Raw genomic sequence first — 18,187 nt, forward strand, 5'->3', positions numbered from 1 at the left:
CGTGACTATTACATCGAACAGTGGAAACATCAACCAAAGGAGACATCGAACAAGTTAGGCACATAGGCACATCGAGTAAGGGTGATATCTAACTGGGAAAAGTAGGCACATAGGAGAACGAGGGTAAAGTCCTTAACCAGTTGCATGACTTTGCATAACTTTGGCGTGAATATTACATCGAAAAGTGGATACATCCACCAAAGGAGACATCGAATAAGGGTGATATTTAACCGGGATAGGTGGACACATATGTGAACGAGGGTAAAGTCCTTCACCTGTAGCATAACTTTGGCGCGAACAACAGTGTAAAGCAAGTCTAAAATGATGAGTGCGGGATGGTTATTTACCGGGGCAGATAGTATATAGATTGGTGGTGCCTAATGGCAAGATGCTGAAGAAGATTGGAGCGGGACGTGTTCGAGGGAAGCGGAATACTGATGATCATTCAGCTAGCGATGCTTATGTTGAAAAGACAATCTGTGTGTTCACTATTCTGAAATTCTGCTTCTGATCAGTGAAAGATGTTTTTTCCCTGTTTTCTTCACATGACAACTTAAAGAAGGGATCTATGCAGCCATGAAAACTCATATACATCATCTTTGAATAATTCTTATGTTGACTCATTAATAGACATCATACCCTTTTAAAAATATAGTTTTCTTTCAATCAAATATGACTATTAGTAAACAGCTTTACAGCTACATGCCCTAACAGACAATAACTAGATCTCAGCCTATTTCTGAAACTGGATTTTCTGTCAAGGTGACAGGCTTGTCTGGTCCTTCTTCTCTGATAGAAAAGCAAACTGAACTTTACTTTGGGACAGCAACAATTACACGCAAAAGAAAAATTAGCAACAATAGCAATAAAATATACCAAAGAAGGAACTTTGTCAGCAACACATCTTCATTGGTTTCTGAAGCACTTTTTTGTGATCTTATCAATTTATATTCAACATTCACCACTCTATCTACTTGTAATCACTGTTCAGAACATTTTATTTTTTTTAAGATTTGACTTTGAACATCTTCCACTTTATATAGAATAAAGTCAATAAAAGATACAGGAATATAAATTCAATTTATTTACCACTTTGATGCTCCAAATGGCACCTCCGAGAAGCTGTCTGGTTTTAAAAATGTCCCGACCTTCTGAACCATCTGGGGACCAGGAAGGTGGGCTCACAGAATTATTGGTACTCCAAGCTCCCTAAGATATGGCAGGTGAGAAAATACATGGATAAAACTCAGCAACATAAAATTCAAAGCCAGCAAATAAGGAGTTTAGTAAAGCCAAGCAAAAGCAGATGCAAGGAAATTTAGGACAAATTGCCAAATATAGCATATAGTATTAAAATCATCCTACTCTTCAAGAAAGCTTTTTGTGTAGGAGATGTAAACATTACATTGATCAATTGAGCAAGGATGCCTAAAATAAAATAGCAATAACTACAATCTCCACATAAGGAATGTTAATGTGATCCAAAACACAATACAACCACACTTCTTAACCCTAGGATTAAGGAGTGTAGCTGTATTGCTGTTGGTAAAACAAAATAGCAACAGACAACAAAATGTTAAAACAAAACCTGTGCATATTTGCTCATGCAGTTTGTTTCAGCATAACATACGCAAAAGACAATGTACATTAGAATATTAATGACAACAAAAATTAAGAAAGTATAGCAGAAATCTTATTAGAGCCGTCTTATTGCATGTCTAGAATAAAGTTTTTTTTCTCTATTCTGTCTGGTAATAATTACATTGCTGACAATTGGAGCATCAGAAAAGGTATTTAATGGTTTAGAGTGAAGATACATAAGACCACTTATTTTGCCTTGTGCTTCCCTTCTCCATGAGTGGAAGTGCTCCCAGAATGTCATAAACTTAACATGTAAGACTTAACTGATGCCATAATTAGAACTAAAGAACCAAAAAATGAAAGAAACCTGAAAACTGTACACAAATTACAAAATATTTGTGAACTCTTAGAATAAATATGTAAAAAGAAAAAGAAAAAAAAATACAAATAATTATGTAAGCCAACAATTGACATTACATAGGAATTGGCATGTAAATAAAAGGTGCATCAGTTGTAAACTAGCACACAATGATAACCCTAAACTTCCAGTGTCAGGGTCTGACAAATCAAACTTTTCCAGCAAATAAGATCCCAAATATGAAGCCAAAATGTGTCAAGTAATATCTAAAAGACATCTTAACATCATTCTCTAGCAATGCATTAAAATATAGCACCGTAAATAGAAAAATGGGGCTAGGAAAACCTGTAAAGATGTGACCAAATTGTGTTTAAGTCTGCATCAGTTTAAAAAGGCAATTTTGTCCTAAATTTACAAAATTAAAATGGTAAAATAAAAGTTACAAATTATAATTAGCAAATTAGTTCTTTTGGAAGTAATAGAAATAAATGGCTTAGAATTAAAGACAAACTACTTTGATAAACTAAAATTCTAATGAATTATACAGACCCAAAATTTAACAATGTTTAGATAAAGATAGCAGAGTTGCTTACCTGTAACAGGTGTTCTCCCAGGACAGCAGGATGTAGTCCTCACATATGGGTGACATCAGCAGGCGAAGCCCTATTATGGAAAACTGGGCATGCACACTGAGCATGCCCAGCATGCCATGATCCCTGTGTCCACAGGGGTCTCCCTTCAGTCTCGTTTGTAGCAAAAAGTGTGAGCGAAAAAATAAAATAATAAACTTAAGTGGACCCAACTCCGCGGAGTGGCAGGTGGGTTTCATGAGGACTACATTCTGCTGTTCTGGGAGATCACCTGTTACAGGTAAGCAACTCTGCTTTCTCCCAGAACAAGCAGGATGGTAGTCCTCACATATGGGTGATTAGCAAGCTACAGACTGACTCATATTACAACAGGCCAATAGCAGATAACTCATGCAGCAGGCACAATAATTGGGGTGCTATTGGCAAGGATGAGGCAGCCTGAAATCACAGCAGGTGGTTGTGGAAGGAGTTGGGGATTATACTGGAACAAAGATTTCAAGGCAGAGTCTTGACGGATTTCCTTATCTAAGCAGTAGAGGGCTGCGAATGTGTGAAGAGAGCTCCATGTCGCAGCCTAGCAGATGTCGGCAATTGGTACTGAATGATAGTGTGCTACCGATGTTGCTATGGCCCTCACAAAATGTGCTTGCACTCACCCCTGGAGACGAAGGCCTGCTTCCTCATAGCAGAATTTGATACAGTCTGCTAGCCAGTTGGAGAGAGTTTGTTTGCCCACTGGAACTTGCAGCTTGTCTTTGTCAAAGAAGCAAAGAGTTGGGTGGATTTCCTATGGAGTGCAGTGCGGTCTAGATAGAATGCAAATGCACGCTTACATTCTAAGATGTGCAAAACCCTCTCGCCCAGGTGAGAGTGAGGCCTTGGGAAAGAATGGGCAGACTATAGACTGAGTAAGGTGAGAGGCTGTGTCCACTTTAAGAAGAAATTTAGGGTGAGTACGGAGGAACCTAGTGTTGGGTGACTATGCAACAAGGGCTTGTAACTCACTGACCCTTTTAGCAGAGGTGATGCTACGAGGAAAAGAACTTTCCATGTTAGAATTTTAATGTTATAGGAATGCAAAGGCTCGATCGGGGAACGCATGAGCCTTGTAAGCACTAAATTTAGGCCCCATTCCATAACCGGTGATCGTAGAGAAGGCTTAAGTTGTAGAAAACCCATGATAAACCAACTCATAAGGGTTTGAGCCGTTAACAGGGCATCCCCTACTCCCTGGTGGTACGCTGAGATGGAACTGAGGTGTACCCGAGAGGAGGATGTCTGGGGACCAGAATCCGAAAGGTATGCTAGATAGCCTAATAGAGATGGAGTGGGGCAGGAAAAAGGGGCCAATACCTTTTTGTGCATGCCATTTGTTAAATCTTGCCCATTTCGAATGGTAAGATTTAAATGTGGAAGATTTTTGTGAAGCTACAATTACCTGAGAATATCAGTGAGTCTGTGTTATGAGTTTGACCTATGGGCAGGCGAATTGGTTCCTGGAGTGATAGGTTGAGAAGTATGGGGAAGCATACTTGTTGAGACCAGAACGGGGTTATGAGAATCATTGAAAACCTGTCCTGCTGTAGCTTCATGAGAGTTTTGGCTATGAGCGGTATTGGCAGAGACACATATAGGAGGCCTTTGTTGCAGGGGTGAGCAAAGGTGTCCATGCTAATGCATTTCATAGCCTATGTAGGGAGCAGAATCTGTCCACTCTGTGGTTCGATTCGGATGCAAGAGGTTGATGATTGATTGACCTCAGCGCTAGAAGATTTTGCTTGCTACACATGGATTCAGAGACCACTTGTGGGGATGGAGACATCGACTGAGATGGTCTGTTAGTATGTTCGGTATGCCTGTTAGATAAGTGGCCCATAGATGCATGGAGTGTGCAAGGGCCCAAGCTCAGAACTGCGCAGCTTCCTGGCAGAGCAGATAAGAGCCTGGGCATCCCTGTTTGTTCGAGTACCACATTGCCACTATGTTGCCTGTCTGTATCCACAAAGTTTTGTGTGAGAAGCAGTGTTTGAAGGCATGGCTCGAAGTTCCAGGAGGTTGATCTGAGACTTTTCATGGAGCGGAGTCAACGCATTTTGGGTTTGGAGGGTGTTGATACGAACTCTCCAACCCAAGTTGGATGTGACTGTGGCCAAGATCATCTGAGGATTTGGTTACTGGATCGGTGATATGGATCAGGGACGAAAGCGGTTGAATGGCTTAGAGCCACTGAAATTTTAAAATCCACTGAGTTTTTCTCACAGCCAGTCTGGCCATAGGACTGACATGGATCATGGAAACCATGTGGCCCAGCAATGGAAGAATTGATGGGCTGAGGCTATGTTGCATGCGTGCAGAAATTTGGATAATTTGATAGGGTGTCTGCGCAGTTGTTGGATAGTAAGGCCATTGCGACTGTAATGCCCAGATCTGCTCCATATGGGATTTATGGTAGTTGATCAGAATTCCCAGCCAAATGTAGTAGATTTATAGTGAGTATTAGAGAATTTAGAGCTCCTTGTTTGGATTGACTCTTTATTAGGTAGTCGTCCAGGTAAGGAAACGCGTGAATGCTGCTGTTCTTTGTAGATGAGCAGCAGTCACTGCTAGGCATTTGGTGAAATACCCAAGTTGTCGAAGCTAATTCGAATGGCAGAACTTGGTATTGAAAATGTTGTTGACTCACTATGAAGTGTATAGAAAGTCCAGAGAATAGAGGCAACCCCCTTGTTGTAGTAAGGAAAGCATAGTGCCGAGAGACACCATTCTGAACTTTTCTTTCTGAAGAAATTTGTTGAAATTTCTGGGGTCCAGGATGGGCAGAGGTTGCCTGTTTTTTTTTTAAAGTAGGAAATAGCGGGATTAAAATCCTCTGCCTTGTTGTGTCCGGGGAACGGTATTCCGAGCCCTGGTCCTCAGTGGGATGGACCATTCTGGTTCTCTGGCAAGGTTGAAAAATCCAGGAGCCTGCCCGACTGGCGGAGCTGGTGTGATCTGGATATCAGCGGGAGTGGTTAAAGGTCCTTCTAGCATCCCTCTTTGCTGTGCAAGAAATGTAGAGAGCTGTCGCAAGGTCTTGCGGTGGTAAGAACATAAGAACATAAGAAAATGCCATACTGGGTCAGACCAAGGGTCCATCAAGCCCAGCATCCCGTTTCCAACAGTGGCCAATCCAGGCCATAAGAACCTGGCAATTACCCAAAAACTAAGTCTACTCCATGTTACCATTGCTAATTGCAGTGGCTATTCTCTAAGTGAACTTAATAGCAGGTAATGGACTTCTCCTCCAAGAACTTATCCAATCCTTTTTTAAACACAGCTATACTAACTGCACTAACCACATCCTCTGGCAACAAATTCCAGAGTTTAATTGTGCGTTGAGTAAAAAAGAACTTTCTCCGATTAGTTTTAAATGTGCCCCATGCTAACTGCATGGAGTGCCCCCTAGTCTTTCTACTATCCAAAAGAGTAAATAACCGATTCGCATCTACCCGTTCTAGACCTCTCATGATTTTAAATACCTCTATCATATCCCCCCCTCAGTCGTCTCTTCTCCAAGCTGAAAAGTCCTAACCTCTTTAGTCTTTCCTCATAGAGGAGCTGTTCCATTCCCCTTATCATTTTGGTAGCCCTTCTCTGTATCTTCTCCATCGCAATTATATCTTTTTTGAGATGTGGCGACCAGAATTGTACACAAATTGCAATTGAGCCACTGTCTGCTGGACCTTATGCACAAAGAGATAATCTGCGGTGCATGGCTGATCAGCTAGTTTATCTTGGACTTCGGGCTGTAAATCAGGGGCCATAAGCCAGGTTACCATCTAGTACGGAGTCCTGTTGCTGGCAACGGGAGGACGTTTCGAAGCAATCATATGTTGCTCGAATTTCATGTGGATGGCAGAGAGGTTCCCTTTGTGTTGTGTCAAATATAGCTGGTAAATAGCAATATGTGACACCAATACGGTTCTTGGAAGAAGTTATGACCTAGACCCTCCCGCAAACTTCTAGTCCTTTTTAGTGACCAGGTCAAAAGGGATGGTTTCATACACGTCCTTTACTTAGGTCTCGATGGGATCGGTGCTGAAGCGGGATTAGAGTGCCCATCGCCCTTCGAGGATCCTGGGATAGGTATAGGGGTCCGTGGAGGCTCAGAAGGATGAGTCGGCATAGATGACTTAAGCTGTCATTGGTAGGTGCCACAACGAGACAGTGCCACAACAGTGCGAATATTGATGGCTCCAGTATTAGTAGATTCCAGAAGGCATCAAGGACAGCCTGACGGACGAGGACATCCAGCTCCTCCCTGGAAGCTGGTATAAGAAGCACAGCCACAGGGGTGAGATGGGTTAGGCGTTACTGGCACTTCCACATGAATCTGTGGTGGCTCAGTACCTGGCACCAATGTTGGTGGGGAACGTCTCGGTGCCTTGGGTGCAGAGGAGCATGGAGACTCTTGTACACCCAGGCCCGCTTCACAACTGGTTCAATAGACATTGAAGCCGGTGTGGTATCTGTGCTGGTACCGAACTCGGAACCACATCAGTGCCGGCGACGATGTTTCCCTTGGTGCTCGGCCTGATCATTCTCCAGCACTGAGGAAACTGCCACCAATGTCCAGAATGGCGTCAGTGATGGATGGTTACCGTGGCAGTGACGATGTTTCCCTCGATGCTCGGCCCGGTAATTCTCCAGCACCAAAGAAGCTGCAACCAATGTCCAGAATGGTGTCGGCGATGGACGGTTACCGTGGCAGTAACGATGTTTCCATCGGTGCTTGGCCCAGTCATTCTCCAGTACCGAGGAAGGTGCCACCGATTCATGGATGGCGTCAGTGATGGACTGTCACAGTGACGGTGACGATGATTCCCACGGTGCTCGGCCCAGTCATTCTCCGGCACCAAGGAAGATGCCCTCGCTATCTCGGATGGCACTGGTGACGGACAGTCACCGGTGCCTCTACTGCTCCTGGCATTGTTTCTCACCCAAGGATTGCATGGGGCTCTGGTTGAGAATCCGAAGTATGGAGCATTTTCTTTAGTTGAGGGCATTGACGGAGGCATCGATGGCGACCGCAACGGGAACCGTGGACGTCCCAATCCCTCTAGCCCCAATGGACCCTGTGGAAAATCGTAGCAAGGACACTTGCGGGCATCGTGGGGCAGACCGAGGGTGATAGACATAGGAAGAAAAGAGGGATGCAATTCAGTTGGTAACCCAGGGGAACCGATAGTGAGGTGACAGGAACCGACCGGAGAACAGGGCATAGTACATAGAAAATTGCCATGCTGGGTCAGTCCAAGGGTCCATCAAGCCCAGCATCCTCTTTCCAACAGAGGTCAAACCAGGCCACAAGAACCTGGCAATTACCCAATCACCGAGCGTCTATGAAATGTATGTGAAGGGAGACCCGTGTAGGGAAATTATTTGTGAAGTAAAACTTCAAGTGTTTCTGTGAGGAAAAGTTGTGAGAAAAATCTCAGAGAGCTCCTAAACGTGAGGCAAACTGCAGCTTGGAAAAAAAGAGACTGAAGGGAGACCCCTGTGGACACAGGGATCATGGCATACTGGGCATGCTCAGTGTGCCAGACAAAAGTGTTCCGTAAAAGGGTTTCACCTGATGATGTCACCCATATGTGAGGACTACCATCCTGCTTGTCCTGGGAGAAAATCAGTACACATTTACGTAAAATATATATTTAAACAAATGATATAAAAAGGTATGCACACACAAAAAAGGACAATTTCTTAATTATACTGTCCATCAAATATTTTCTAATAGTTTACTGGAACTATTTCTTTAAAAGTATAAACATTTTCCCGGTCAGGTAATTGTTCTAACATTTAACAAAAAAACACTGAAAAAAGCCCTAGATCAAAGAACAGAGGAAGGTCACAAGATAAGATCCTCACAGCATAATACTAAAATCAAAACTACTGTTCAAGGCTCAAAAGTGTTTGTATTTTGAAAATATGGATGAGTTGGTAGAAAGGGTGAAATCTGGATGGGTGGAGGTTTGTTTTTTATTTTTAACTTTATATGTATGTTTTTATCTTGATGAATTGCATTGTTGTACACCACTCAGGATAGGTTGGAGTCTGATAAGATGGTATATAAATAAATGAAATAGGAATAGTTTTGAACCAAATTTTTATTAAAATTCACAGCAAAATCAGTCTAATTGAATTCACTTCTAGATGTTGATGCAACTCTGAAAATATGGGATTTTGAAATAAAAGATTTGCTGCAGTACAACATGGTAAAATAGTAGTTGATTTATATAATTTCTGGTTAGACTCCTGCTCTATTCAAAATAAATATAATGTAAAAATGCACCTGCACACATTTCTGCATCACTATTAAAAAGTAAATCAAAATATAGCTACATTAATACCATAGTTTATGGGCTCTAGTGTATCAACGCAGCAAAAGGATAACCCATTAATACAAAAAAAAAAGAATGAGAATATGCTTGTTTATACTAAAATTATACTAAGTGTAGACAACTGCAGAAAAGGACTATCTATAAAAATGCAAGACACAAGTTGTGCTTCCAAGTGACTAAGTACTGATCAAATGTTTTCAGTAGAGACATGGTGGTCTGAAACTAGCATGTTACTACTGAAAAACATTAATTCATTTTAAACCATAATTTATTCTTAAAATATGCAAAAGTAATTATTTCCATGTTTTTCTCCTCTCCTGTCTTCTGATTTTTTAAATATTAACATTTATATTCATGTAGTAGACAGAAGAGAAAGACACATACATGCACATACACATAGCAAAAGTAGAATGTATACATTCTTATTACTGTTTTGATCTTATGAGTTTGACTTATTTATTGAGCGAATTAAGAACTCTGAGTGCTTTTTATATATCATATGCTATTTGCAGTAGTTTCTACATTGCCCAAAATTACCCTTGTAAGTAAGAGAGCACAATAGGCAAAACTGTCTCAAAAATCCTCACAGGGCAGTTTAGTTATCAAGTGATGCAAATATGAGCAATGATATATTGAGGAAGAAGTGTTCTCTCTAATATAAAGCAATCGGTTCGGGCAGATTTATTTTCAGAGCTTTGCCGTACATGGATAAGCAGCAATTGGAACCCATGATAACCACGAAAGAACATGTCAATATGTCTGACTTTTGTGTTTATTGCAAAGAACTTAAGTAACCTAGTCTGGCACACTGATGTGCATTCAAAGCAGAAGCAGTTCATTAAGAATCTTGGAAGTGGAATAACTAGCTCTCTGACTTCCAAATCTATTCATTTCTCATATTACTATTGATAAAAAATATCAAGATATGATACAGTTTTAACGTCTAGACAATTAAAACCTAACACGCACAAATTAGATTTTTGCTTCAAATTATATACAACCTGCTTTTCTCTCAGCTGCACCAATAGCTGATTATTAGTAACCCATCACCTTATGTTAACTGAAACTGTTAATCTGGCAGCTATGAATTTTGGTTCAGTAGACTCCAAGGTGTGCAGCACTAGAGTTGACAGGGATTTGAGCACACATTTAAAGGTCTCTTTTTGATAAATTAGCTAAAGCATTTATGCTGATCTGAGAGAGCAAGATGCTCCCTACATTCCTGCCTGCAGTGATATTCCAGCAAAAGCAGGTAGTAAAAAAGCACAAAATGACAGGGGCTCAGTACAGGAATGAAGAAAAGATCTACAACCCTCCTTCAAACTAGATTTGAAAATTTACATTCGGCAACCTAAGTAACCATTACTGCTGCAAAACAAACAAAATCAATGCTCGTCAACAAAGATCATGAAACAATCATAATCACAGGCTAAAGCTTAGCAGTTTAAAATAAATGTTTTACAATAAATGGTTAAAAAGACAACTTACCTGTCTTGATCTCGGTCTACCAGGAGAAAACTTTCTTTTGGTGATAGCTGGTTTGCCCATACCAATTTTTGGAGTAAGGGATACATAAGCTGCAGGTTGACCATTGCCCACAGAGAAGTTAAATGCTGGAATATGACTTTGAAATATTTCAGCTGTAGAATGCATATCTAATGAAACTGCTGGAGAGGACGACACACTTGTCTTGCTTGTATCCACTGAGGTTAATGGTGAATCTATCTCAGTTGGTGATTTTATAGACTTATCCTCCATTGGCGAGCTTATTTCTGCAAAATTTTCAACTGCAGGAGTGCTTTCGATCTCTAGGAGATCCAATACGTCTGAGCCATCACTCTCTCTCTTTTGTACATCATCATGCACTCTTGGTATCTCACAATGTTCTTCCCCCTTGAATGGCATATCCTCTTCATTAGCTGACTGATATGAGTCTGGTGTTGTAGCTGGGGTCTCAGTTGCTAATGGAAGAGACTGAGCTTCTTCTACAAATACTTTGGTGATCTCAGCCTCTTGAGATAACTGCCTATCTTCTTGCTGATGGTTTGGCGATTGCTGCATCACCATCTCAGCACTTTCTGTCATTTCCATGGTCTGTTCAGTTTGACAGTCTTTTATTGCTGCTGCTGTTTCAGGATTGCAAGTTTCCATTTCATCTGGATTTCCTTGACGAGAAACCTTGGCTTCAAAATTTTTACTTTCAGCCTCCTGATTCGTCTCTATAAATTGAAAACAGATTATGACAATATTAGATGGCTACGGAGCTATATATCAAAACTCTGTTATGTATGAATATATACAGACCCTATTATGCTGCTTCAGATATATGTATTAAATATTAGCAATGGAATTTGTAGTCTGAATTTTAAATCTCAAAAAATTCTCTATAAATGCTACAACTCACAAAGGTAGGAATCACGACAAAACAGCCTTTGGTAACATTTTAATAATACATAGATTGCACATTGTGAATGTTCAGGTCCTAATAACTACATCCCATTGGACCTCAACAGAAGAAAACATTTAAGAATTTGGCCGCATTTTAATCAATATGATTAATGTAAAACATATGTAAACATAAAACATTAGTAAGCTGATTTTTTACTTCAAATATACATTCCCAAAATAAAAGTACTCATCAATTTAAAAACATTATATAAAATACCAGTGATGAACAGAGGCAAAACTGGAGACCATATTCCAGCAGTACTCTCTCAAGCATTCAGAGCATTAAAGGTTTAATCACAACTCCTCAGGCTGCTGGACAAAACAGCTCACTGTATTCATGTCAATTTGTGTGTGATTTTGAAAGCCTCACAAAGCTACAGTATATGCTCTGGAGATTGGGATTTTGTCCATTGGATGAAGCTGTCATTTCTGAACTTCTGCTCTGGCTTTGCATTTCTGAGTTCATTAGCCTGAGTTTGATTAATTCATAACTTTTCCTATGAATTTTCTAACCAAGAATAAAAAGTTACAAACTTTTTATAAAGGAATATAAAATGTTTTATAATGTTCAATTTATTATACAACATTTCCCTATTTTCTCCAAGAAAGCCAAACCTACTTGTGCAATAGATTTCTCTGTTCTACTTTTCTCTATCATCCCCATGCCTCCTTTGTCCCTCCCTCAACTATCATCTCCTTGTGTTCTCTCTCCTCTCTCCCAAATGCCATTCCCCATGACTTCTGCCTAACTCCAGCAGCAACAGGACAAATAGCTGCCCCCTGTTTTGTTTTTTAATATAAATGTGGCCAGGGTTTGGTATTGAGAAACCAAGTTTAAAATGGTACATTCCCCATCACACAAATGGTCTATTGCATGTCACATTTCTCACATTTTTCTAAAATGTATATATAAACATTTGATATTCTGCCTTCTACAAGCTAGTCTCAAGGCAGATTACAGTAAATTTGTAATAAGTTTTCATATTTGTGTCATAGTTACAATAGCATAGGGACAAAGAAGCAGAATGTGTGATAGCAATCCTGGGTATACTAGATGGATTGGAGAGCCAGGAAAGTGAAAGTTATTCTGAAGTAAGGTAAGCAGTCATTAAGTATGGAAGCCAGGTGTTGGATGATTAAATGGTCTCATGGTCAAGGCCAGTGAGGAAGGGAGTCTATGTCATAGTCTTCATTATAGAAGGATCTGAGGGAAAGTCTGGTCGATTAGTCAAGCCTTTACTTTTTTCTGAAGGTAAGATTGTTTTCAAGGCAAAGCGGAAGTGTTATTTTATTCCATAATATTGGGGTAGAGCAGCTGAATGCACAGAGTCTAGTACATGTTAATCTGGAAAAAGCTAGCCGACGAGAAGATAGGAGGTGCATTTGTGAGGATCAAAGCTCCTTTCTGGAAGTGTAGAAAAGCAGCAACTAGGAGAGATAGTCAGGGGCCATATTATTGAAGTACCTGAAGACAAAGCAAAGGGTTTTGAATTGTATCCTGTTTTTGACTGGGAGAGTGTGAAGCTGACCTGACTTGAGTGGTCAGTTGCTTTGGCCATAAACAACATTTTGGCAAGCAATAGTTTGTAAGAGTTGAAGACATTTGAAATTATATGGTGGGATGCCATGGAAAAGAGAATTACAGTTCTCAATGCGGCTGGTGATTAATGCATGGGTTACAATAGCAGGGTTGTGTTTGTCAAAATAGTTGAGCAGTTGGCCAATTTGGTGCAAATGCATGAAGGAGGTCTTCACCACCTTTGAGATGTGATCCTCCATAGTGAATTTGTGGTCCAGTTGAACCCCCCAGACTCCATACTGAGCCAGTCACAGTTTGTAAGACTTCTGGCCTGACCCAACAGAATGTTATTTTGTCACACAAATCACAATAAAAATAAATTATCAGAGATTTTCTTAATTTAAAACTTCCTATTGGGTTCAAACAATCTTTCTATTGTATTTTGATTGTTTTATTAGTTGTCTTTATATAGTAAATATACTCTGTTTTTAGCTATTTTGAAAAAATGGATAACAAAACTGAACAAACAGTATGTCTCAGCCTTAGATCTGAATGTTGTGATACAAGAGACTTTGACTCAAGTCTCATGTATGACCAAGCTTACGAGCCTTTGCCACAATGTGGAGGTGATATGCTTCAGCTCCAAGAAAAAGGGGAGTGTGGGAAATCGCATAAAATCCTGCTGGCAGAAGAGCATTGATGAGAAATTTTAGTTTTGAACAAAAATGTCCTTCAAGTTCTCAGCCAGCAAGGGAATCAATTGCCTTAATAAATTATTGGGGAAACATGGGAGAAACTTTGGAGGGAAGAAACTCCTCCATTCATTCTTATTGGTGTGCCCAAGAAAAGTAAATGTGCTTGATATAAGCAAAATACATCCTTATATGCAATATAAAAACACAATGTTAATGTCCACTTAATGACTAATCCAATTATTTGTTTGATAGGTGATTTTATGACCTTTTATTGAAAGAGTACATATTATAACAAGGGTATACATGTTGGCTATGCATTACATGTGACAATTCCTGTGCTTAAATTGTATATTCAATGCTGTCTGAAACAAATTAGAAAAATGTAATTATATTTATAAAATATTTTTTTTTAGATGGGAGAGATAATTTGGGTGCTCATTTCTTAGAGGAGTCTTCCAGTTAAATAACCAACAACATACAAAGCTCGATGATTTCAGTGATGTCACCTTCTGAGAGAATAATCCTAAATCCTAATATTTTTTTTTAACCAGTTAAAGAAGATAGGACTTAAGTCACAAAGCAATCTCACATTAGCAGTACAAAATGACATCTTTACAAAGTAATATCTCTGGAGTCCCACTTTAAAGCAATACTTTAACATAGCTGAATTAGATGATAGCTATATCAACATTTTCTACCACTCCAGTACAATGAAATTTTAACACTATGCATTAAAGGGTACTTTTTTGTTGTTTAACTGTTGCCTTTATTTCAAAGATAACATCCAGGAATATGAATTCTTTCTCAAGCCCCATATAAGTTATCAGCTGGACCTGTAAGGGGGAAAGCACATACTGCACTGACAAGTCCAGCAGGAATTTATATTCCCATGAAATTGAGAGTTCATAGTTGAATTGTTTCTGTGTCTCAGAAAGAATGTCTTTAAAAATGTTTTACAGAAAAATGGTCACCAAATATTTTTGCATACCAAAATTCATGTTATAATGAGGAACTTCAGAACCCTCACTTTGACACTCAATGAGTATATGATAATGCATAGTTAGGGTCCTTCATTTTCATTTTATTTTTCCATGGAACTTATTAGTGTGTATTACAACAAGAATCAGAAATATTTACTTGGAAAAATGCTGAGATTTTTTCAACTGATAAATTGCTGAGTAAAATAAAAACATTGAAAATGAAGGTCCCTATGTCTATTGTGAAAATGTTATGTTTTGGGATTTTTATGCCTATTTCTTTAATCAAGTCATTAAAACTACTTTTGGGGAGTTCGAGAATCTTACCCGATAGACTTTGTAGTATAGCATTATTTTACACAATGCATGCAAACGTGTTTTATATTTAATGTGGAGTTAGTGTAGCAGCTGCCACTTACTCCTTTGTCTGTCGACCCCCTTGAATTTTACCTTCTCCCGTCCCTTAACACCCTTCCAGATCTAACCTTGCCTTGATGTGGAAATCTTACAAGCACCATACAAAATGAGCAACTGTTCATATTTTCTGGAGAATATTCTTTTCTATGTTGATCACAATTATTTAAGGTACCTTGGTTAAGGATACCTTAAAAATTCAGGAAGAAAAGAAAAGGTAATATTTAATAGCTTCATGTTGGGGGTTAACACCATCATGTCCATTAGCTGGGTGACCAAAGAAACATGAAAACTGTTTTGACTGTCCATTTCCCTGGATCTAAAGTTCTACTCAACTAGCCTGCCTGGATATTCAGATATCATACAGGCTGACATGACTTTGTCAATACCTTTTGTCTTCTGGAACATACTGATATGCTCATTTTATTGATTCTATTTTCTTATGTTTTGATTTTTATTATGCATAGTTGTCTGTCTTTCCACAATTAATTTTATTAGAATTACAGAATATAAGAATTTAAATAAAAATAAATAAAATAAAAATGCCCTGTGTCACCTTCTCTGTTCAAATGGCTTACCATCCTCACATTGTTTGATTAGCATATCAGGCATTTGTCACAACTCTGATCTTGAACAACTGTCAAGACCAAAAGCGCAGCCTTCATTTCTAGGACATTCACATATAGGGACTTGTCTTGTGAAAACCAATATGCCTAAGCAGACTGATGCAGAATGGCTGCAAACTAGAGGGTTTTTTTCATCATAGTCTGTACAGACAGTGGTATGTTCAGACACTTGTTTCTGTCTATGATGTGATCATAAACTAGAGCAAAGAATGTCATTTTAATACATAGATGATAGAGAATAAATATTAATTGGCCCATTTGGTCTGCCAAGTTACTCTGTTCTACATTGCTAAGGGTTTAACCCAGATGCCAGCTGTATAAGCTTATCCAAATCAGTTTTTCTGGTCTTATTTTTGGGGTCTCTACTATCTGGGACAGATAAGCATGTTTAATACAATATCCAGTACCCCCCCCCCCTAGTTTTGTAACAATCCAATCAGCTACAAAACTAGTGAGATTGTTGCCCAGACATCCCACTACCTATATCCTGTCTTGGTCTTACTGAATGGTACTTAGTACCCACCAACCTGCTGGCATTTAACCTGTTTTGTTTCTGGGAGTTGTGGCCTACAGAGTCGCTGGGTTGTGCTTCCTTTATCTGCCCTTATTTTTCTTGTCAATTTGCTAGACTGTATGCGGGCATCACCAATCAACTGACATAAAAATTGTTGCTTTCTAGGGAGTTAGAACATAAGAATTGCCATACTGGGTGAGACTTAGGGTCCATCAAGCCCAGTATCCAACAGTGGCCAATCCAAGTCACAAGTACCCAAACATCAAATAAATCTCAAGCTACTATTGCTTATTAATAGCATGATATGGATTTTTCCTCTAGGAACTTATCCAAACCTTTTCTAAATCCAGTTACACTAACTGCTGTAACCACATCCTCTGGAATTGAATTCCAGAGCTTAACTATGCGCTGAGGGAAAAATAATTTTCTTCAATTTGTTTTAAATGAGCTACTTCCTAATTTCATGGAGTGCCCCCTGATCCTTCTATTATCTGAGAGAGTAAATAATCGATTTACATTAACTTTGAAGTTCTTTCATGACTTTGTAGACCTCTATCATATGCCCCCCCTCAGTCGTCTATTTTCCAAATGAACAGCCCTAACTTCCTTAGCCTTTCCTCATAGGGCAGCTGTTCCATGCCCTTATCATTTTGGTCGCCCTTCTCTGCACTTTCTCCAGTGCAACTATATCTTTTTTGAGATGCAGAGACCAGGATTGCACACAGTATTCAAGATGCGGTCTCACCATGGAGCAATACAGAGGCATTGTGACATCCATTGTTTTATTTGCCATTCCCTTTTTAATAATTCCTAAGATTCTGCTTGCTTTTTTGATTGCCACAGCACACTGGGCTGACGATTTCAATGTATTATCCACTATGATGCATAGATCTCTTTTCTGGGTGGTAAGTTCTAAGATAGAACCTAAATTGTGTAACTACAGCAAGGGTTATTTTTCCCTATATGTGACACTTTGCCCTTGTCCATGTTAAATTTCTTCTGCCATTTGGAAGCCCAATCTTCCAGTCTCGCAAGGTACTCCTGCAATTTATCACAATCCACTTGAGATTTAACTGCTCTGCACAATTTTGTGTCATCTGCAAATTTGATCACATCACTCATCGTAACACTTTCCAGATTATTTATAAATATATTACTCGTAGATAGCACTTGTTCAAGCACAGATCCCTGAGGTTAACCTTTTTCCATCCATTGTTTCCTCGTTATCAATCCCTTTCCTTTGTTCTGAAGACAGTGAGAAGTGCAGGTTGTTGCAATACTGCAACTCCTTAATCCTGTTCCTGTCACTGTTACAGTGAGAGATCACAGTATTGAAATAGCCTGCCCTTCACTACCATTGACTTCTCTGTTGAGGTTCAGTTGAAACTGTAAGTCTTATCTCAGTGCAGGAAACTGTACATAAGTGAATAATGTGGAATTCACCTATGAAACTAGCTCTTGGCGTGATCTCTCCTTGACTCTCAAGATTCCTAGGCAAAGACAAGAAGAGGCTACGTTCAGTATATTGAAATGTTTTTTCAATGGGATGATAGAGACACTGCTCTTTGATAACTTAACTATTCTCAGAATGGAACAGAAACTAGCTTCCAAGTGAGACAGATCTTGTGACAGGTCCAGAGAACTTGTGTCCCAATTGATAATTCATCTATGCTCTTGCAATAAGGAAATCAGCTTGTGAGCATTGCAGTACTCTAGGTACATCTGTCCTATAATGCATGTTATCTAAATATTGAAGGACAAATAGGCCTTATATCCTGAACTCTGCAACAAATTGGTAAACTCTTCTCTGGGTTTTATTGTACCCCACCATGGAAAGGTGTACAACAAATATTTTAAATACATAAATAAAAAAACTCTTTGGGGCCAAGGCAGGCTGAATGGAGGCAAAAATGCACAATAAACGTTTTTTTAAATGTATCTGAAGCAGGAAGCCTGTGAGGGAGTCAGTTGAACCATTAGATGACAGAGAGGTAAAAGGGGCACTTAGGGAAGTTAAGGTCATCATGGAAAGATTAAATACATTTTTTGCTTTGGTGTTTACTAAGGAGAATGTTGGGGGAGATA

At 39.4% G+C, this 18,187-nt stretch overlaps 1 protein-coding gene across 8 annotated transcripts in view; it reads right to left on the reverse strand.

Moving 5' to 3' along the window:
- The window catches only part of KMT2C (lysine methyltransferase 2C), a 979,844-nt gene that overhangs the window by 624,795 nt on the left and 336,862 nt on the right, over positions 1-18,187 (reverse strand). For 7 of the 8 annotated variants that reach the window (XM_029588444.1, XM_029588443.1, XM_029588442.1 and 4 more), the window contains exons 13-14: positions 10,398-11,128; positions 1,090-1,209 (exon numbers count right to left, since the gene is read on the reverse strand). In XM_029588444.1, the coding sequence (XP_029444304.1) occupies positions 1,090-1,209; positions 10,398-11,128 (851 nt within the window). The remainder of the gene's footprint in view (positions 1-1,089; positions 1,210-10,397; positions 11,129-18,187) is intronic. The other variant, XM_029588446.1, reaches the window with a different exon arrangement.

Source organism: Rhinatrema bivittatum, chromosome 2, assembly GCF_901001135.1.
Source record: "Rhinatrema bivittatum chromosome 2, aRhiBiv1.1, whole genome shotgun sequence".
NCBI classification, from domain to species: Eukaryota; Metazoa; Chordata; class Amphibia; order Gymnophiona; family Rhinatrematidae; genus Rhinatrema; species Rhinatrema bivittatum.